General features: G+C 37.2%; 1 protein-coding gene across 1 annotated transcript; it reads left to right on the forward strand.

Annotated features, from left to right (window-relative positions):
- Positions 1–1,748: 1,748 nt before the first annotated feature.
- Positions 1,749–17,813, forward strand: LOC149016676 (erythroid differentiation factor-like protein). The gene is made up of 9 exons (XM_089154747.1): positions 1,749–2,148; positions 2,250–2,377; positions 6,037–6,244; positions 6,339–6,915; positions 7,005–7,256; positions 7,356–7,547; positions 7,633–7,707; positions 7,821–10,340; positions 17,142–17,813. Exons 1-9 carry the CDS (start codon positions 1,985–1,987, stop codon positions 17,439–17,441), a joined length of 4,416 nt encoding a protein of 1,471 aa, XP_089010873.1. The 5' UTR covers positions 1,749–1,984; the 3' UTR covers positions 17,442–17,813.
- Positions 17,814–23,668: the final 5,855 nt, after the last annotated feature.

Below are 23,668 nucleotides of genomic sequence, written 5' to 3' on the forward strand. Positions count from 1 at the left end.
AGCTTGAATAGAATATGCTTCAATTACATTCTATTGCTACAGGGCTCAAGGGGCTCAAATCCTCTGCATAGCTACTTCGAGTGGCCATCCAACAGCCGCTATCGAATGAGCACCATGTGTCCACTTGTAAATCAAATACCCGATCCCTTTATCACTAGGTTCATTGATCGAACCTCAAACCGCTATTGTCTCAATTCATTTGGTAGCAGCTGCTGAATGGCCACTCGAAGTAGTGCCTGCAGAAGATTCAAGCCCTCTTCCTTGGCAAGTGATTTACCTATGGAAATCATTGATTTGAGTTGGAAGGGAAGATCACACCAAATAAACTACTACAACTACGTCGAAGATGACACTAATGGGGCCCTTATAGCTAGTGAATCCACAACAAAATTGGATCCTCTAGGTATCTAGGAGAAATTACATCCTCTCTATTCAAGATGCAAAATGTTCCCTATAGCTAGTTGAATTAAGAAAGGAGGGGAAGGTCACACTTTAGTATGGCTCTCAATCACCAAGTTGTTGCTGTCCAAAGCATTCAATATGAGTTTTTGATACAACAAAATATTTCATGGATGAAATATTTCCAAGCTCCAAATTGTCGGGGTCTCATTTCATACTAATAAACACAACCTTCATATTGTATAATCTTGTGGTTGTCATATATAACTTCATGGGAGATTTTTCATACGTGATTGTACATATATGCATTTAGTTATACTTTCGATAATTAGATAGACAAAATAATTATTATTGTTATTATTAGAGCAAATTACACTGGCACCCCAAAATGGAGGCCTTAGAGCACTAACACCCCCACTTTATGTTTAAAAAACACAGAGAAACCCCCAAATTGGATTTTCATTGGATATATTTGTCTAATTTATCACTAAAAATAGTTAAATTACTGTTTATTTTTAAGATGACTCTGAGATAAGTCTCCACCCTAACTTGTGAATAAGAGCAAGATTATGTGTTCTAGCATCCCTCCATCCAAATTGGTTTAAATAAGATCAATTTCTTAATGATAGGGACTTATGCGAGTTCAAAGAGCTGCCATTCTAGAATTGAAGGGCTAAGGAGTCTAGTTTAAAACAAATAGCACAAGGAGGCTCGAAACATCCCATCTGGTAGGAAGGGATAGAAGAAATCACATATTTTATAAGAACAACTCTACTTGCATAGGATGGACAACTTCCCTTCCACTTGGCCAATCTTGTAGAAACTATCAATAATGAACTAAAAATCCCTAACTTTGGATACTTAAGTACCAAGGTATTTGCTAGAGATACTTAATTATGGTATTCCATTTTATTTTTGAGAGTTATGTCTGTATTTAAGAATTTAAGAATTTTGGTATTTATCTAGTAAAAAAATCTAGAAAAATATCGCAATCTCAAGTAAAAAGTTTATGAAATTAAAAAGTCATATAATAACTAACAAATTTTTCTAGAAAAATATTCACAATCTCAAGATTCTCCAAAAAAATCAAAAAAAGTATTATAAGTGAAATTAAAAGGAGAGTCTAAATGAATCAGACTTCAATCAGATAACATTTTTTTGGGTAGAATTATATATCCGCATCTAATTAATAATCAACAGAATTATCAATCGTATGGGAGAATCGGGATGCAAAAAAAAAAAAAAAAAACGCGATCAAAAAAATAAATAAAAATAAAATAAATTAAATTAGATTTGAATCAAAGATTGAGATCTCAGAGATTCAGTTATCCATTTACCCCCAACTAGAACAGTCGAGAACGTATCAATTACCGAAACCCAACTTTGAAAGAAGAACTAAAAGACATGAACCAAATCGACCACAGCAGGTCAGCAATATTTTCTGATTTTCCAAATGGACAAAGGCGAAAGCTCAGAAACTGGATTTTTTAAGTAGAATTCGCGAGAACAGCGAACGAGAAAGAAGAAGAAGAACAACCCTAACCAAGTTTATCTTCGAAGTCAGAGTTGAAACTTTAGGGAAGCCATGGAGGGGATGGGCTCTGATGTTTCGAGCGAGCTGCAATGCGTAGGTAGGTTAGAGATTGTTCCACCAAAGCCTGTTGGTTTCCTCTGCGGAACTCTTCCAGTTCCCACTGATAATGCTTTTCACCACGTCTTCAACTCTGCTCTCGTTCCTTCCTCTGAAACGTAAGATTCTTCTTCCTTTATCTTGTTTTGGTTCCATTTGGTTGTTCGTATTCAGTGCGAAATATAAATTGTCTCTTTGTTGGGTTTTAATTGATCTTCAGCGTGAGTGCACCTCGTTATCGGATGCTTCCGACTGAAACGGATCTTAACACTCCTCCTCTCTTATCGCATTTGCCTGACAAGGTCCTCCCTGTTGATGCCGTACGCTACAAGACGGGTGGTGGCGGTGGTATGTCCCGAGCACTTTTTATTTTCTGTTGAACTGCTTCTATGGTAAATACAATTCGAACTTGGGTGGTGAGTGTGGACTTTCTTTTAAATTTGTAAAAACTTATCGTTCGTGATAATATTTAATAAATGAGCTTCCACCAGAAACATTCCCCCTTTTAATGCAATATAAGACAAAATTAAACCTCAAGACCAGGTAATATCATGAAAATGGGTTGAGCTTGAAGTTGGCCAATAACCAATAGCCAGACCCAGCGAGAAAAGTTTTCTCTGATGGATAATATATTGGAAGCTGTCATAATTTGGGGTTCTGGAGGAGAATCAAAGATTATTAATTGTGTGTGGGATGATTTTTGGTTAAGTTCATGATACTGCTTTATGCTGCTCTGGTTAATCTTAAGTTGAGCTTTAATGTAGTCGTCAGTTCATTACTACCTCCCTTTGGTCACATTATGATGATACACTCAAACTTGATGAGCTTTCACTGCTTTTGACGAATGAGAAAGTGTGGAAAATTAGTAACAATAGGGCGCTAGAGGAGGGTAGCGTATTGGTTGTATGTGGTGGAGAGCATAGAAGTAGAACGAGTGGGAGACTTTAGAAGTTGGGTATGTTCAAGTATCACTTAAAACTCTAAAGCTCGCAAGTAAAATGCTATTAGTGCAAGAATAAAGTCATATCAGGAAGAAGTGTTCATTGCGTAAGAGGATATAAAACAAGATGAGGGAGAGGGTAGATCAGCCACTTCTTCTATTATGGGAGAGTTTTAGAGTGTATATGGAGATATTCTTCCCTCCACATGATTAGGTATGCATACTTCATATTGGGTTTTGGATTCTGATGTTCAATTCATTTGCTCAGGTATCAGTTTTCCACACATTATGCATGTGAATAGAGCTACTAAACTAGCAAATAATACTAAAAGCAAGGTTGTTGAGATTGGGATTGCAAAGATTTGCTTGTTTGATAGGATTGTGCAGACCGTATTGGGGTGAGGCATGCGCTACATCTAAGGAAGAGTCTTATTTTTTGATAGCTGTTGGTTTTTAGAGGTTTTGGATGGAGTTGGAGGGGTTAGGATGTGGAGTGTATGGGGGTGAATTTGAGATAAGACTTTTGAGATGGCTTATGGGGGCTTAATGAGGGGAATTGGATGAAAGTTGATACAGTCCAGGGGCTAATTGCTTGGCATTTGCTCACCAAGTTAGTTTCATCAGGTTTGAATGGTGGAATTTGGAGTTATATGAATTCTTGATTTTAGATGGAAAAACGTGTGTCAAGAACAATAATTCGCAGTAGTGAATATGGCTAAGGGTTTGGGGCTGTGATATGGATTGAATGTTGGTAGTAACTAAGATGGGGTAGATTTGAGAGGGATGAAAACTTAGGGGAATGGGATAAAACTTGAAGGAATTGATTTCGTGATCCATAGAATAGTCTTTCCAAGTTTCAATGATTTTGGATGGGTGGTTTGGGAGTTACTGGATTTCTTGATTTTGGAGGGAAAATAGGGTGATAATAACAAGGATGGGTAAATCTTCGGTTTGGTTGGTTCCTAAAGTTTGGGACAGATCTGATGGCTAGATTGGTGTAGATCTGATGTTGAACTTTGTGTCTCTGAAAAAGTCCAGAAATTCAATAAAATTCAAGTTAAAAATAGAAGTAATGGTGGTATGAGAAGGGGAATGGAATTAAGTGCTGACTTGTTAATTGACTGTAACAGAAACATTGTAATGGGGTGTGGTGATGAAAAGAAGTGGAGGCAGGCTACAAGCACTGTTGATGGAGAATCCTCCAAATGGATGCCCTAGGGTGCTTACTTGGTCACATGGAGGTCCTGTAGCACTGATAAGAAGCTTGGCTAACCTTGCTTTTAGGCAGCAACACACTCTTTATTAATTATATTTTATATTCTATTGTCTGTTACATGCCCAAGGCTTTATTTATAGCCTTGCATAGGAAGTCCTAGTGAAATTAGGACTTAGAAATTGCCTCTCCTAGTTGTACTCAACATACTAATCCAAATTCAAATAGGACACTTGTGACCAAACTAAAAGGACTCCTTATCATAGCCAAAGACTCTATAAAACTAAAATAAAACATAAGAAAAAGACTATTGGACTATTGTGCCTTTATAACTTAAGTTGTGCAGAACTTACATAATTAGAACAATTAAACTAAAACAAAAACCTATTTTCGTACTTGACCTAAATACTAAACTTATGGCCCTTAGAATTGGCCCATGACCATCTAAACCTGTTGATCAAAGGCCCAACACCCATATCTATCAACCCTAAGTTAATTTCAAAGGGAAGCTGGCCAATTTGGTGTGGGACCTGCATCATCACCTCTTCAAGTTTATGCTCAATTTTCACTAGGAAATTAGTCAGAGTTCCCCTACGGTGCATTTGGCACTACATCTAGCCTAGATCTACTAATTTCTTGTAATTTGAACATTTCTATAGTTTGTTGATTTATTGATGTTGTTTAACATGAATGGAATTAGTTGTTTACTTTTTATGACCAACTTAATTTGGAGAATAGGGTATTTTAAACTATCAGTTCATTGTAGCTGTTACATTGTATGGTTTGAAATCAGACTCTAATTTGGAGTTATTATTTTTATTTTTTATAAATCAGATAGTGCTGTTGTGTGTAAAAAGCCTAATATAGGTTATGCCAAGTTTCAAACCTTCGCCTCATATAACACCCACCAAGATGGCTAATCGAGTTGGCAGAAAAATATCCTAACTCATTGAGATCTCTGTCCAACTCGATTTTTTAAGGGACTGAGTTGGGAAAAGATTGAGATCTTAATTAATGGCATTGGTATGGTGGTTGGGAAAGGGCTTCCCAGGTGGGGGTGAGGTCCATTCTAGTTCAGATATGGTGCATTTACAAAGATGATGAGGAGTTTGTAAAAAAAACAACTGTGGTCTGTATTTCTAATTGGGATGGGTCATGTTTACATGTACATGGACAATATTATAATTATGTGGGGATTGGCAGATTAGGGTTTTGGGTTTCCTATATATTACCGCTGTGTGTGAAATCCTTCTTACAAGCAAAGGGTAACATTATTGTGTGGAGACTGGAATAGAGAGTCTTTTTTCGAGAAATAATGGAAGATCTTTAGTTTTCTTGAGTGGATGTAGGCAATAATATTGTTGAAATCTGGTGAAATTCTTTTGTTATGTGATTGTTTGCTTCTATTCTTTTTCAGTATTTCTTCCAACATGGAGTGAGTATTTGGTGAAGGAGGGCGCTGGGGGTGATATGATAGGTCACTGTAATCGTTGATTAGGAGTGGTCATGCTGTAATGAGGATGTGGGTTGAGGAGAGAAAGGGAGGTCAGGTTGGTGCAATATAATGCAAGTAACCTAACATGTAAAATTGGATTTTTCATTTTTTTTTTTTTGGGGGGGGGGGGGGGAGGGGGAGGAGTTTGGAGCTAAACCTGTTAATAGAGGGAGGTCAGGTTGGTGCAATACTGTTTATTTCAAGCATCATGGACAGTAATTGTCAAACTTAGTTTACCTAAGTTGTGATTTACCCTTTTTTCACGCCTTTTGATTTCCATAACATAGGCGATCTTCTACTTGTTTTTGTGTACTATCCTAAGTTCCTAACATCAAGCATATTTTGGTTGGAAATTGCAGATTTACACTGGGATAGTGTACCTGTCAATCAAAATCTTGCTAGGAAATGTGAGGCACTGGCTGTATCTGGTCTGGCAGAATATGGAGATGAAATAGATGTTGTCGCTCCAACTGACATTGTGAAACAGATCTTTAAGATGCCCTATTCCAAGGCTCAGTTGTCTATTGCAGTTCATCGTATTGGACAGACTCTTGTTCTGAATACAGGGTAGACTCTTGAATTTTGGTGCTTTGTTTACATGATTGTAAATTTGTAATTGTAAATTACATCTATGGGTGGTTTGAATTTTCTTGAAGTGCAGACCTGATGTCGAAGATGGAGAAAAGTTGGTTAGGAGACACAACAACCAAGCGAAATGTGCAGATCAATCCTTATTCTTGAATTTTGCCATGCATTCAGTCAGGGTTGAGGCCTGTGATTGTCCACCCTCTAAGTCTGTCCCATCAGAAGAGCAAGAAGCAACCATTTTACCTGGGGAATACGAATCCAGGAAGGGTTCTTTTGTATCTTCCAATAATCCTGTTCAAGGTGATGGCTCCCAATATCTAGGTCAGGGTGCAGATGGCAGTCAAAAGGCCAGATTAAGACACTGTACAGAGTATTCTAATGTTAATGCGGATGACTTTGTTTGGGCCAGTAAGCGGAATAAGAGGAATAACAGGCGTGATGCTGTAGAGAAAACATCACAAGTGGGTGAAAAACCTAGATGTAGGGTTCAAGAGTCTGACAAGTACAGGAGAGTTGGTAATGATGGTTTCCTAAGAGCTTTGTTTTGGCAATTTCATAACTTCCGCATGCTTCTAGGCAGTGATTTGCTTTTGTTCAGCAATGAGAAGTATGTAGCTGTGAGCTTGCACTTATGGGATGTTGCACGGCAGGTTGGCAACTTCCTCCTAGAACATTTGTTTTTATTTTATATGTTCCTTCTGAAACATGCTCCAGTTTTCACGCTGCTTTATTTCGGCAGGTCACTCCATTAACTTGGCTTGAAGCTTGGCTTGACAATGTCATGGCAAGTGTGCCTGAATTGGCCATCTGTTATCATCAGAATGGTGTTGTTCAAGGGTATGAGCTTCTGAAAACAGATGATATATTCTTGCTCAAGGGCATCTCTGAAGATGGCACACCTGCTTTTAATCCACATGTTGTCCAGCAAAATGGACATTCCGTGTTCAGATTCCTCCAGGATAACTGCAAGCAAGATCCTGGTGCTTACTGGGTACAGATATTTGCTCTCAATCTATGTGTATGATAATTTAGATTTGATTTGCTTCTTAATATAGTAGTGCATCTGATCATGGTTACGACTTATTTTCAGCTTTACAAGAGTGCTGGAGAGGATGTACTTCATCTTTTTGATCTATCTGTTATTCCAGAGAGCCATTCAACTGACGATCATGATAATACGTCTAGTTCTCTGCCATCGATAATCCACAGAAGGAGAAGAGATTCCTTATTCTCATTGGGAACTCTTCTTTCCCGTGTTGCCCATAGGCTATCACTTTCAATGGTTTGGAACCTGACTTCATTTTTAGTCACATTACTACTGTATACTGCAACAATATAGTAATCATAATTGATGGTTTTTGTTGCAGACTCCTAATGGTAGGGCTAAGTGTGCAAGGCTTTTCAAAAAATGTATTGATTTCTTGGATAAGCAGGATCATCTGGTATCGTGGCTTTTGAGCAGAAACTATATATATATATATCTTTCAAATTCTCTCCTTTTTTTCTAATAAATTGCATCAAATGTTTCAATGCTGATGAGTTAAAGCTGAAACAGGTGGTCCGGGCATTCGCTCATGAGCAGTTTGCTAGGCTTATCTTGAAATGCTATGAAGAGTTAGATTTAACTCCTGAATTCTTTCCGTTGGAATCTGAGGTTACTGTAATTGATGCTGAAGGTGAGTCCTCAGACTATTCTCTGAGTGTGGCTAGGTCAATTGGTTGTGATAAGTTTTCCTCTCAAGTTGTGGAAAAGACACCTCTAACTAATGATGTAAAGGTTCACCAAGAGTTGGTAGCAGGATTTGCATCTCCAAAACAAAATTTGGAAGCAAATGTAACTGCTTCCAGGAAAATTGTTACTTCAGAAAGCACTGAAAAAGGAAAACTGAGTGATCTTATGGGTCCTGAAGAAGAGGATAATCTAGTAATTTGCCAGGGACCTACGACTAATTCACATTTTGTTCAAACCATTGCTGATCCAATCTCTTCTAGATTGGCTGCAATACACCATGTATGTCAAGCCATTAAATCTCTTAGGTGGAAGTGTCAATTACAGAGTGCCGAAGAGGAGCTAGTGGATCATGGGAATAGAACACCGGACAGGTCCTCAGCTTTCCACTTTACTGGCTGTGCTTGTGGTGATCCTGACTGTATTGAAGTCTGTGATATCAGAGAATGGCTTCCAAAATCTAAAATGGACCATAAGTTGTGGAAACTTATTCTTTTGCTTGGGGAGTCGTATTTGGCTCTTGGAGAAGCTTATAAAGAGGATGGTCAGCTGAATCAAACTCTAAAGGTTGTTGAATTAGCAAGTTCTGTTTATGGATCAGTGCCTCAGCATCTTGAGGATGCCCAATTTATCTCATCTATAGTTGTTAGCTCCCCATCGCGCTCAAAGTTTGATGGTGTAAGTGGAAAGACAAAGTCATTTCTACATGACGAAACAGATCCAGATTCTGGTTTTTCTGGTAATAGTTTTACTACTGAACAATTATCCTCGTCATACCTATTTTGGTCTAAGGCATGGACGCTTGTTGGGGATGTCTATGTTGAGTACCATATTAAGAGGGGTAAAGACATGTATATGCAAGGATCAGCTCGTAGTAGTGAGTTGAGAATGTCTTCAGAAGTTCTGAAGGAGGTAAAAAGGCTCAAGAAGAAGTTGGGACGGTATAAGCAGAACTGTAGTACTTGTTCTTTGATTAACTGCAGCTGCCAGAGTGATAGGGCAAGCAGTGGTAATAGTGCAAGCAGCAGTAGAGGAAATACACGCCCATTAGCTTATGGTAGAAAGCAGAGCAAGAGATCTAGTTCAAAGAATTCCCTGTCTTCACTGTTTGGATATTCAGAAGATGGACTTGTTCACCCCAAAACTGAAACTAGAAGTGATTTTCAAGGTCCTATACTTGATAGAGGTGGTGAGTCTGGTGACACACTTATTCAGTCTTTGCGAGGAACAGAAGAGGTAGGAGTGACTTCTTTGTCTGGTAATTCCAGACAATCTATGGGTACTTCAGCAATGCAAAATAACGACGTTACAACTGCAGCTGGTTCTGGACCTATGGAAGCTTCCAAGGAGAAAACTGGTGGAATTTTCAAATTTCTTGAGGGTCCTGTAGTTGGAGATATAGAGTATAATCTTTCAGCTGCCATAAACTGTTATGATGCGGCTAGGAAATCTTTGTCCACTGGTTCATCTGAACTACTGTCAATTCTCAAAAAGAAAGGGTGGGCATGCAATGAGCTTGGTCGGATTAGGCTTGAAAGCAAAGACTTGGACAAAGCTGAACTTGCATTTGCTGATGCCATAAGTGCATTCAAAGATGTTTCTGACCATACCAATATTATTTTGATAAATTGTAATCTGGGCCATGGGAGAAGAGCATTGGCTGAAGAAATGGTTTCCAAAATGGAAAATCTGAAAGGACATACTCTCTTGCAGAGTGCATACAACCAAGCTGTGGCATCTGCTAAGGAGGAATACAATGCATCCCTTAGATACTATAGTGCTGCTAGAGCAGAATTGGATACTATTGGGGAGGGGAGTGGTTTAGTGCCCACCAGCTTAAGGGATGAGGTGAATACCCAGTTTGCCCATACATATCTCAGACTTGGCATGCTTTTGGCTAGAGAAGACATTTCTGCAGAAATTTATGAAAATGGAGTACCTGATGATCTGCCAGTAGGCTATGTCAGCCCAGGTGACAGGAAGACAACTAAAGAACCAAGGAAACATGAGATTTCAGCCAATGATGCCATCAGGAAAGCTTTGTGTATATATGACTCATTGGGTGAACTGCGTAAACAAGAAGCAGCTTATGCATATTTTCAACTTGCTTGCTACCACAGAGACCGTTGTTTGAAATTTCTAGATTCAAATCATAAGCAACTTAATCCATCTAGAAGTGAGAGCATTCTTCAGAAGGTTAAGCAATATGCTTCCTTAGCCGAAAGGAACTGGCAGAAGTCTATAGATTTTTATGGCCCAAAGACGCATCCCACAATGTACCTGACCATTCTGATGGAAAGATCAGCTCTTTCATTGAGCCTCTCATACTCTTTTCAGCCAAACATGGTATTTATCTTAACTACCCAAGTTGTTAATAATATGCTAGACTTATACAATCTGAGGATAATGGCAGTCATTTCAAAATAATACTCAATTTATGTAATACCAGTTTGAATTTCTTTTCAGTATATCGATAATCTTCTAGTCAGATATTTGTCAGCAACAATTGATTAATATTGAAGTGTTACAACTAATTGTCTTAACTGTAATTCTAGTGGTTTTATTTCTGTGCTAGTTTCTCTCATTTTATTTTCAGTGGCAAATATTTCATTTCATATGTCGAAAGGAAGATAATTGCTATTGATGGCAAATCCTACAAAGTTACCTGGTGAAAAGGGTACATAACCTTCAAATCAGGGTGACTCATATGCCATTGAGAAATTAGGGTCGTTACACTTCCAGGGCAGGTGTACTAGTTCTATTCTGTTTCTACTTTATTCTGTACCAAATGCCATATCTTCAATCAACATATTGACAGGGAAGCCCATTTGTGTGGATTGTGGTTACTTTGCCAGCAGGGGTGTCTGAAGTGTGTAATTCTTGTATGGTATGACTTAGTTGTGAAACAAGGTCATGTGATTTTACTATCACCTCGCACATATGCACCCTCATATGCAAATCGTCTTTGGGGCAAGAAGGTACTAATGAACAGATTCTAGTTGCACCATTAGATTGCATGGCTGGTAGAGGTTTTGCTACCTTCACATATGTGCAATGTGACAAGTTCAAAGTGCTGAACTGTGTTTTATATCTACTAGTAGGGTGGAAGCAGTAACGTTGCTTTAAGACCATGGATTTCTTTGTCCTATTGCATTGGCTTTACCTGCTTCTTCTACAAGTATGTTCTGTGCTGAAGGATTCTCAAATTAACCAAGCTTTGCAATTTTAGTGGTCCCTACTTGTACTATCTCCCATTGACTATCCATCAGGGATCATGTATAGATTATTGCACAATTGCATTGCAACAAGTTTGTGTTTTGGTTTTCTCTTTCAGCCCTAGTTGTCAAGGCATCATTTAGGGGTCCAAGTGCTTTGGCAGCACTGAGGCATCCATGTGTTTTCTTGTTGACTTGATTTTTGCCCCACCTTGGATGTCTTGCTTGCCCAGATACCATGAGAGCGATGCTTTCAGCATTAAGTTGATGCAGTAATTAGCATACAAAGTTCCTTTTCTATGGGTTTTTGCAGCCCCCTTCAAGGGAGATCAGTGCGATATTACCATGCTTTTCTTGTTTCTCTTACCAGCACAACTCCATATGCATCCTCATAAAACCTTGTATTCTTTTATGGAGTTCATCTTGTCATGAAGCTTCAAAAATATTGAAGGTTAATGACAAGATCCTTACTCTGAACCAACTCATATTGGGTGAAAAATAAGAAATTCTTGGATTTTTTGTTAGGATGTGTGGATCTAAAAATGAGGGATCTCCTGGGAGGTCATTTGAATGCTGGCTTTAGGGTGTGTAGTGAATGATAAAAAGAGATGGTGTTTCTAGGTTGAAACAAATTGGTCGGGTAAATGATGGTTTCTTGAACACGACAAGATTATAGGGTATTCTTATGTATTAGGATAGGAGATGGACTACTAGATTGTGAGATCTTGAGATTTAGCGGGTGGGTGGAGGTGAAACATGGATCAAACCAAGGTGGGGGTGAATGATGACGATCCCTAAGGCTGCGTTTGTTTGCAAAGGTGGGGTGGGAGAAAAAAACATGTGGGTCCCATGTGTAGTGGGGTGAGGGAGAAGGAAAGGAAAGGAAAGGAAAGGGTTTTGTGGAAAAGTGATAGGGGTGGGTCCCACTTTTTACTTTTCCTAACTTTCCCACAAAGTCCCACCATATATGTGGGGTTTTAAAATGGCATGGGGTGGGAAAGTTGGGCTGCCACATCAGCAAACAAGTTTCCTTGATTCAAGGAAACTTGCCTCCCACTTTCCCACCCCAAGTAACCAAACAATCTACCATTTTGGGATTTAAGGGAAAAGTAAGAAATCTTCACTCTTTTCAAGAATTTTCCCACCCCACCTTTATTCCAACAAACAAACGCAGCCTAAGGCACCATTTGTTTGCTGAATTTGAAGTGGGGTGGGAAAAAGTTTGAAAAAGTAAATTTTTACATGAAATCCCAAAGTGTGGCTTGTTTAGTTCACTGGGGTGGGAAAGTTGGCAGATAGGCTTCCTTAATTGAAGAAAGCTTGTCTGCTGATGTGGCATGCTAACTTTCCCACCCTATCTCTTTTCAAAGTCCCACTAGATAGGTGGGATTTTGTGGAAAAGTGTGGAAAGCAACAAAGTGGGACCTACATTTGAAACTTTTCCATAAAATCCTTTCTTTTCCTCTCATGTTCCCCCACCCAATTATATATGAATTTTTACTTTTTCCACCCCTTTTTCTTCCCACCGGAACTTTGCAGACAAATGGTGCCTTAGGTATTGTTTGTTTGTTGAATTTGAAGTGGGGTGGGAAGAAGTAAACTTCTCCATGAAATCCCAAAGTATGGCTTGTTTGGTTCAATGTGGTCGAAAAGTGGGCAGACATCTATTGATGTGGCATGTTACTTTTCTCACCCATAGAACAAAATTCTATTGAAACTTGCAAAATTTCCATTGAAATTTTCCATTTTGGCAACCTTGAAACGAAAAACTTGGGGACCAAAAAAATCCCAAGTTTCGATTGAAATCATTGAAATTTTGTCAAAACTTGTTGAAACCTCGAAACTTGTCAAAACTAGTTGAAACTTGGTTTGACCTAGCTAGACCAACTAGTTCATGAGAAAAAATTCCAAATTTCATGGGAAACATGAGAAATTTCGTGGGAAACATGGAAAATTTTGTGGGAAACATGGGAAATTTAATGGAAACCTAGGAAATTTTGTGGAAACTTCGGAAATTTCGTTGAAACATGGGTCTTGTTCTTGCAAGTTCCGTAACTTTCCCATATTTTCAATTTTTTTTTGTTTCTTTCATGTTTCCCCCAAATACCCCCTCCATCAGGACTTCCCTATCCAAATTGTGTATTCCCTCAGACTGGTTATCTTAGGCATGTTGATGATCAGACTTATAAAGTTATAGTTGTCGATTACCTTGACAACCATAGGCATAAAATGTCATGGGATGTCTATATTTGTTGGTTGGAGGAGAGAATGTTATAGGCATAGTACTACTCAACTCATAGGATGGATCCACCAGGGCACTCCTCTTGGCACTGAGTTGTACTTTCCTTTTATTGTTAGTTACTTTGTATTTGATGATCTGAGGTTAGAAATTATAAATTGAATGTTATGTACTTAAGTAGTTAAGTTTATGGTGTACTTCTCGGACAATTCTACATTGATGTTATGTACATTAAATAACATATCTACATTGATTTTTTTTAGCAAAATACACCAATGTGTTTTTTATATTCTAATTAGCTTAAGTGCAAAGTTCCACCCTAAAATACTACCTAAAATCTGTCGAAACTTCATGTCGAAATTTGCACGAAAAAAATCCTAAGTTTCCTCGAAATTTCCTAGTTTCCCACCTAGGTTTTCCATTTTCATCTATTCGAAACTTGAGTTTTCCTCGAATTTTTTTCTATGTTTTCACCCCATCCCTTTTCAAAGTCCCACATATTTAGTGGGACTTCATGGCAAAATGAGGGATACAACAAAATCCTTTCATTTCTTTGCCTATTCCCCCACCCCACTATATATGGTCCCACATGTTTATTTTTCCCACCCCATTTCTGCAAACAAACGATGCCTAAAGGTTAGTGTGGATCTAATGGATGGAAGGAGAAAGATCTAAGCTCTTGATAAGGGTTTCTAGAGAATTTGAAATTCAAGATAGGGTGCTGTTTTTGGAGAAGGGATGGATGGATGGGCTTCAAACTTGTATCAAGTGTGATGATTATTGTATATGAAGTTTGGTTTAAGATTGATGGGCAGATTCCTAGATCTGGAATTTCAGGTCTAAGGAATCGATGGAGGGTTCTAGAAGATCTAGAACATACAATTTAAAGGGGAAGGAAAAGGGTTGGGGTTTGAATCTCTTTATCCAGGGGTACACTTGCCAGGCTACTATTAGTAATGGCAAACTATCGGTTGAAGACTCTCCCACAGTCAGAATTGAGCTAATGTTCCAAATACCTAGGACCATGAGATCCCTCCTGGAGCTAGTGTTCCTAGAATGAATTTCCCTAATTTAAATCCCCTGGCTAATCCTTACTTTTGAATCCTAATTTACTGTCTGTTATTTATTCCTTTATCCACTGTTTTGTTTACCAAAATGCCCTTCATTTCTGATCCAAATCAATCTTATAACTCATCTTTCTTAAAATCTCATTCTATCTCTATACCCTTAAGAACTTAGAACCACTCTACTAGGCAAGTGCTTCATTAGCATTCATTGTAGCATGGTTGAGAGGGTTAAGAACTCCCCCATTCATTGCTCTGATACCAATTTTGATAGTAGTAGTTCAAATAAGAACCACTACACTATGATTAATGATAGGTTGCAGCAGAACAAAAAAATAGAAGCTGTACTCTGATGTAGCCTCACTGGTAGGGAGGGCCATGTTTTGGGAAAGACAAACTAAGCCAGTACAGTAAAGGAGGGGACGGCTGGTTTGGCATCTTAGGGTTATGGAATAAGGCGGTCTCTTTATGGAAGAAATTTATTTATTTATTCTTTTATTTTTTGAGAGGGGGGGGGGGTTGTGGTCGAGGCTCTGAGGGATGGCTCCCCTAAAGTTTGGTTAAATCCTGTTTCACGGAATGAGGGGAATATGTAGCTGCGGGCTTTTGTGTAGTTATGGAGGTTAATGGAGTTCAGGTTTAGGGGGGGGGGTGAAGGGTTCTTCTTGCTGGACAGAGAGATGGTTTAATAAAATATGTGAATGAATGAACTGGTAATTGAGTGGGTAAAGGTAGCAGTTAACCAGAAAATAAACATCAGGATGGAGGAAGAAGAAGATGCTGGAAAGGATAGAGCCCAGTTTCAAGCATGGTATTTTGTGTCGGCGATATATTGCCGTGTCGCCCAAGTTCTACACAAAAACAGCAATCGAAACAAAAGGTACAAAATGTCGCCGGAAAATAGCTGAAAAATCGGTTATTGTTCGTCGAACCGGCAAAATGTCGGTGAAATCAATGGTTTTGCCACCGGTGGAATGAGTTCTACCGCTGCTGGTGCTTTCTACCGCTGGAAGAGAGGAAGAAAACAATTGAATACAAGCCGCAGCTCTTCCATTTTTCGACAAACTGAATCTGTCCGGTCTTCTCTCCATTCGCCGGTAACAAAACTCGGTCTCCGGTTGAACCTCTCCCTCTTTTTTTCTGTCTCTGGTTCTCTCCGCAGGCTCCCAAAATCCAGAACCCTCTCTGCTCTCTCTCTCTCTCTCTCTCTCTCTCTCTCTCTCCAACTCTTCTCCACCACCGCTGCAAGCCTGCAACTCTTCTCCCACATGGCCTCAGTCTGCAATCTCTCTCTCTCTCTCAGTTTGTGATCTCTTCTCTCTCTCTCAGTCTGAGATCACTCTCTCTCTCAGTCTGCAACGGTGTACTACCATCTTCTCTGATCTCTTAGTGTCAAACTCTTGCCCCACTAAATGTCGGCGAAAGGTTGCCGACATTTTGGGGTTTCGGTGGTGTCGCCAGCCACCGACACGGCGACACCAACTGATATTTCGAACTTTGGTTTCAACAACTAGGATAGGATTAGAATCCCTCTTCTATATTATAAACCAAGGCAATCTGGATATTACTCATTAGATCAGTTTCTCATGATGAGAGCAGACAATAGCTAACTAGGTAGCTGACTTAGCTTACCGTACTTTAAGATGGGAGATTTTTTTTTTTTTTGGGGGGGGGGGGGGGGGGGTTTGGGGTTGGGGTGAGGTGGTGTTCATGAATTTACAAACTCAACTTCAAATGGAAAAATGACTCCTAAGTCATCAGTATTAGCCAACTAGGTAGCTGACCTGAATTAGTTTACTGTACAAGTTTTAAGACACAAAACTAACTTGTAAGGGCCTACAAGACCTGTGCGTGGGGGCTGTAGGTGATCCCCACAACTTAATTAGTTTAAACAAGTGAAGGGCTTCTTTAGCCTGCACTTATATTGGTCCAAAGGACCAAAGCAAAAACCAATTGAACCAAATTAAACCATAATTCAGGTTGACAAAAAAAAAAAAAAAAAAAAAAAAAAAAGGGACTGAAGAAATAAGTAGAGAAGGCTTTGTACTATTGTTACCTGGGCAGCTCTTCTTGTGCTTGAGGATTGGGGCTTTGGAACCACAAAATATCTTAGAATGATTCTGAAAATGGATATGATATAATAACTTGATTCTGAAAATGGATACGATATAATAACTAACTAAATCAGCAGTAAATCTTCCTTTTTATATCTTCAAAAGAGCTGACAGAATCTCAGGTATTTCCTTGGACTTCCTTCTCCATCCTAGGCTTATGGACCTATATTATGAATGGTTATTTGGCTGAAAATATATTTTGTTCTTCATGCTTCAATCTATGTCACACGATTATATTTTCTCAATTACCCAACATTGACCTCCATGTACATTTGCCCCTACTCAAGGAACTTTGCCTGTACTTGAGTTGATTCAAACCCAATTATGTCAGCATGCCTAACTAGTAATGTAATTGAACTTGTGATTGTTTTGCATTATATTGTAACCTTGTTATATTAAAAAAGAAAGAAAGTTACTACTTGACTTTTATCTCATTTTGAGGTTGTGAAAATTTCGGCTCAGCCTATTTGTGGAAGGTAACTCCCTAATGGCTCTATTGTTTTCCTTGGATCCAGATGCTGGAATCTGCTCTATCTCGCCTGCTTGAGGGTCACAGAATATTGGGAGAAACAGGTACAGATTCTTTGGGCAGCAACATTTCTGAGGTGTATGCCAAGCTGTGGAGTCAGTTGCAGTTGCTACTGAAGAGGATGTTGACAGTTGCACGATCAGGAAATGCAAACAAATCTTCTCAGGCACTTCCCACCGGTAGCAGATCTGGAGATGTTGGGAAGTTGAAGGAGCTATACAGAATGTCCCTGAAGTCCACAGATATGAGTCAGTTGTGTGCTATGTACAACTTGTGGATGTCATGAGTGTATGGTGATACGCTGGTTTCTTTGGAGAATGCTTGGGATATATTTTTGGTTAAAAGAATGGTTGGGATACATATACTTAGGTTTTGATAGGGCAAGTTGGAACTTCTGTTGGAATCTAAACCACTGAATCATTGTGTTTGCTGAGGTAGCACACAAACAACAGTAGAGTAGATGATGGGTGCATAAAGATCTGTAACTTCTAGTTGTACATTCAACTTCTAAGTCACTAGACTTTTTAACACCATGGATTCTAGATGGTGGATGTCTCATTCTAATCTATGCTTCATCTTGATTTCTCCATTACGTATTCTTTTTTTTTTTTGTACAACAACAATAACAACAATAATAAGCTTTGTCCCAACTAAATGGGGTCGGTTACATGAATTTTTGCCCTCCAATTAGTTCTGTTCGAGGCTCATGCTAGATACAAGGCCTAAGCTATACAGATCCTTTCTCACCACTTCTCCTAAGGTTATCTTAGGTCTATCCTAAGATAAAGAAAAAAATAAAGAATAAAGAATGCTCTCTATTCTTTTTTTTTTTTTTTTTTTTTTTTTTATAATTTGTCTAAGTCCTATGGACTTAAAGCATTGGCAGAGGTTGCAGTTTTGCCTTTATGTTTACGCATATTTTTCTCATTTTTCTCTGTAGTACACAAATGATCTTAGTGAGAAGAATTTGGAAGATGTTTGTGATGGTATAAAGATATTGTATATTTTGGTTACTAAAAAAAAAAAAAACCGGTTATCCAAAAGGAAAAAAAAGAAGATAATTGTATATTTCTAAAATTTGCCTCAAAGTACACACAGATGTATGAAGAAAAACTTTCTTCCATCAACTTTATTTTCTATTCCTAGTACCTCAGTTGCTTCAATATCCGACTTAAATGATTAAAGCTGTCTCAATGTATATTCCACTGTCTTCTGATAAATTTTTTGGTCATTCTCAATAGTCCAACATTTTGCTTTTGTTTGAATTTTGAAAACTTAAGTACAGCAATTTCAAGTATATTCTTTGACAAGCTTTGCAAATGATAAGGATATAGATTCCAATAATTTGGTGGGGAATCTTATTCCAATACAAATCTTGCTTAACAAAAGAAAACATGTCAAAATGAGACATAAGAATTGGAAAAGATGAGAAGACATAGTCTCCAACTCATTTGAATGATCACTAACCATTATCAAGAAGGAGGACTAAATCAATATCAAGTATTGATGTTATCCTATGCGCAATTGTGATGATAGTAGAACTTGAGAAGTGTTGCTTCAGCGTTTGTTGAATGAAATAGTCAGTTGCACTTGTTAGGGATAATGGATGCACAACCACGAACAGAGAAGAACACAAGCAAAGCACACAAGAGGGATTTAACGTGGTTCGGCAAAACCATGCCTACGTCCACCAGAGAGAAAAGGAGTTCCACTATTTCTAGGAAATTACACACCACTCTCACACCCACAAAGTGCTATTCTTTGCTTGCTCCCAATCCTTATCATCAAGATGGGTTCCCCAATCCCCTATAGGGTTTGATTCCCCAATCACCTACAGGGAATTGATTCCCCAATCTCCTACAGAGATTGATTCCCCAATCTCCTACAGAGATTGATTCCCCAATCCCCTACAGGGATTGATTCCTCAATCTCCTACAGAGATTGATGCCTATAGGTTATCCTACAGAGATTATTTATAGGGAAACCTAAACCCTAATTTCAATATAATTACAATTTTACCCCACTATTAGTAATTGACCCAAACCCTGTTTCAATTACAAATACAACCAAAACCATAATTACATGGACCCACATAATACAAGACACTAAACCCAACAGTACCATACATTGATGCAATACCTTCATCAAGTATTAGCACTTTACTTTTTTTGAGTAAAACCCTTCATAAACAGATAAGTTGCCTTTGACCCATACTTCAATTTTCTCCATTCTCAGTAACTGTAAATCACCATATGAAAATTAGTTAGCCAATCACGATTTTTTTTCTAAATTTTCTTCTCCAAATACTTTTGTCCAACGTAGATTCTATAGAGAAATTTAAATCATAAAAAAGGAATGCTGAAAAAAAAAAAAAAAATTTTGTGTATTTGTGTGTGGATAAATTGAAGTTAAGAAAGTTTAAGATAAGATAAATATGAAAAGAATTAATCCAACCTATGGAATCAAGATTTCCTTCCTTTGTGACTTTATCATCAAGTTGGCATTTGTTTAAAGCCTAAAAACAACAAGATATCCATGTTAAACTTTTTATCGCATTTTATTTAGGATTATATAAATTTGATCATTAAATTGAGTTGGAAGATGAAATGAACTAGTAGTGAAGCATGAATAGTGGCAAATGGAAATAATACAACAATAACAAGAACAAGAAGCCTAAGTGGGGCCTGTTACATGGATCACTATTTTCTAATGCTTTCTATTTGAGGCCATACTAGATACAATGTCTAATCTATGCATATCATTTTTCACTACTTCCCTTAAGGTTATTTAGATTTACTCTTAGTTCTTATAGTTCTTTTAGTCTCAGTTAAGTTGATTCTGTATACATGGGCATTTAAAGGCCTCACTTAAAAGTGGTTGTGCCACCTCAAATGCAAATGGAAATACAACTAAAGAAAAAGTATATTTCACATGTCCCAACTCAATGGACACATGGTCTAGAGACATCTCAAAACCTTTGTGCTAAGTAAAAACCCCCGCCCCAACAAATGGGGGCAAGGGCGGCCGCATCCTTCCCCTCCCGGCGGCCCCGCCGGTCCTTCCCGCCCCCAGAAATGGTCCAGCAAAAACCTCAAGAAAATTATATTAAAAAAAAAAAAAAAAAAAAAAAAAAAGGAATATTTGAAATGGATACATATCAATACATGTCTCAATTGTCAATTGCAGTATGTTTGTTTTGTCTGTAAATCATCAATAAGTTGAAAATAGTTCTATCCTCACTTTGTGACGTGATAAAGATTAATTACATAATAAAATAAAGAAATACTAGCTCCCATATTTGTTCATCTGTGTATTCTTCTAGTGGATTAAGATTGAATCTTAAAGGACCCTCAAACATTATTGGATCTTGTGGGATGATGCTCAATCTTGACCGCAAGTCATGAAGACCAATATCGGAGATGTTGATACCATCTATCCAAATGTTACCATTTATAGGTTCAAGCATACGGAATAGACATTGCACAAGAGTGGATTTACCAACTTCCAGTTCTTCCGACAATTCCAATATTCATCCCTCCAGGAAATGTGCATGTAATACCCCATAAAACAAGAGAAAGGTTTGGGGCATATCGGACCTATCAATATATATTAAATAGTGAATCAACAAAGTTTTATAGAATTTTGTAAGAGAAAGAACTATTAAACAATGTCAAGTTTCAGAAATATGACACAAAGAAACAAATAAGGAAATGAAGAAATAAAGTCTTATATTACTTGCAGACCAACAATATCAACTTTTCCTTTTGATGGCCATTTACAATTTGGCCTATTTCCTTTTAGCAGCATAGGGAGTTCACTAGTAATAGATGAATATTGCAATATTCTCTTAATAGAAATTATCCAATTTTCAAGTCTATTAAGATCCCATATAACTTCTTGTAAGTTTAAACCAAGTCCATATGTAACTGCTAAACCCAAACCACCTTAGAGAACTAACTTTCACATTAAGTCAATAATAATTGTCTTGTTTGATAAATTTTTTAGATTTTAAGTCCAAAATTATAACAGGACTAGATATTTCCTTTGAAACTGTGATAAAAAAAATTAAAGATATAGCATATATAATTGATGCCAACATATCCAAATGGAAGCATAATCACTCCACTGCACCAGAGGAATAAAATTTGGGTTGAGAAAATCCATCCACAAGTTTGAAGTTTATGTCCATAAATCTTTGAACTTGACCAAAACACTTGATTGTGGCAGACCCTAAACTAGATTCCAAAAAATGTTGTATAATTGGAGCATGACAAACTCCAACCATCCGTGATAATTCTCTTGCTGTAGGTTTATAGTAATGCTACAAGAAAAATTTCATTAAAGATGAAATTAGATACCATATAAAAAGATGTGTAGTCTATATAATGATTTAAAAAAAAAAAAAAAACCTTTCTTGTGTATATTATTGACAAATTTAAGAAACATTAAGATCTAGTCATGTTTTTCTACCCATATAAATTGGTATTTACCATTAACTCATTTCGGAAGGAATAAAATAAATTTATTGCAAGTTTATTAAATATATAGATCTAGGTAGGATCAATTTCTATGTCGTTTTAATGTGAAGTACTAATAGAATTACCTGATACCAAACGGATGTCAAAGTCATTGGGATAAAAACTATTAATATTTGCCATGCAACTTGTGACACTACTACAACAGTTTCCAAGAATAATACAATTGAGATAAGAAGTTCTTCAATTTGGTGTGGAATAAAGGTATCAATTGCACTTTGATCTACAGATATACCTACATTAGAAAACACTTCATGTAAAATGCAAAGTTATGCTAGTTTTACTTATAATAAAATAAGATCATTTGAATATTAAAAGTAAATTTACTAACCCAATTTAAAATCCTTCCACTTGGAGTAGAATCAAAATATAATGTGGGAGAATGAAAAATTGACAAATGCATTTTGTTGAAGAATAACGTAGATGTCTGTATCTAATTATTATAATCAGTATGGATCTTGCAAGTACACATTGAGAGCTACCAAAAATTAACGAAAAATAAACAAAGATTAGAGTGGATCTCCTAACATGAGGCCCCATACCATTTGAAATGGGGGTAGCCAACACCATCCAATAATTACTGGCTATTATGAGAAGTTGAAAAAGAATTTGTGCCAATAATATGAATTGTACAAGAACTTCTTTGTATGCAGCCATAATATACTTTTAGTGGATTGAAATACTGACTTCACCTTTTTCTCTATTTTCTTCTTGGATAAGTTGCTCTTCTAGGCTAGTTAAGTCTTTCACTTTTGGAATTTCTAGTTTCTTTTTCTTCATATTCTTTAATAGACTTCTTGCTACATGACATACTATATTGTTCTTCACCTACAAATAAATTACCTGGACCAACTTCATCTTCAAGAAAATTAAGGTTTACCAATGCTTTCTTATGTGCATCCACTAATTCCATAAAATCAATTTTTGAACTAAGGATTTCTTCATACTTTCCTGTTTGAGTAATCTTTCCATCTCTCATAACCTATTAAAAAGAATATTAGTGATAAATTTCTCTTAAATTGAATTAAAGAAGTTTGTGAAAAAAAAAAAAAAAATGATAATATATTCTCACTAGGATAAGATTAGTTGAATGTATAAACTCAACTTGGTGGGTAACATAAATTATTGTTTTTAAATTTAAAATTTTCAACAAGCACTCCTATCCATAGACAAAAGAAAATGGCGACAAAAAAAGGAAAAATAAGTTAGATGATATTCAAATATTTAGAAATCTTTTGTATTTATCTAAAAGAAGTGAAATTTAGGCATGTTAATAGAATTATTTTTTGCACAGTGATAAGTAGTGAAATCTAGATTTAATTAGAAACTTCTATTGTATATAATTTATTTTTCTTTTCTAAATCAAACTTAATGAACAAAATATGATGTAAGGAATGAATTGTACAGCTTTAATCTAATTTCAACATGAAAAACCTTAAATATAAATAGAAAATCTACTACCTTGAATAAATGAGCTTCTATATGAGCGTCCACTGCACTAAAAGGGTTATCAAGTAGATAAATATCAGCATCAAGATATAGTGCACGTGCAAACTGAATTCTTTGCTTTTGTCCACCACTTAGGTTGAGTCCTCTCTCCCCTATGATAGTTTCATCCCCAAAAGCACACAGTTCTAAGTCCTTTTTTAATGAACATGCTTTGAGGATCATATCATATCTTTATTGTCCATCTTTTTTCCAAACAATATATTGTCGACTATTTTTCCACTTTTTATCCAAGGTGGTTGTGCAACGTAGGCTATTGTTCCATTCAACTTAATTTTCCCTAATACCTTGGGAATTTCTCCTAATATACATGAAAGTAACCTTGACTTGCCTGATCCAATAGTACCACAAATACCACTCTCGTACCATGGGAAATTAGAAAATTAAGATCCGTTAATGTGAGATTAGGGGAATTAAGGTCCCAAGAGAAATCTCCCTTGATAATTTGAACAACAATCTCAGCACCATTCTC

Source organism: Hakea prostrata, chromosome 5 (assembly GCF_041222555.1).
Source record: "Hakea prostrata isolate BN-2017 chromosome 5, UWA_Hpros_2, whole genome shotgun sequence".
NCBI lineage: Eukaryota > Viridiplantae > Streptophyta > Magnoliopsida > Proteales > Proteaceae > Hakea > Hakea prostrata.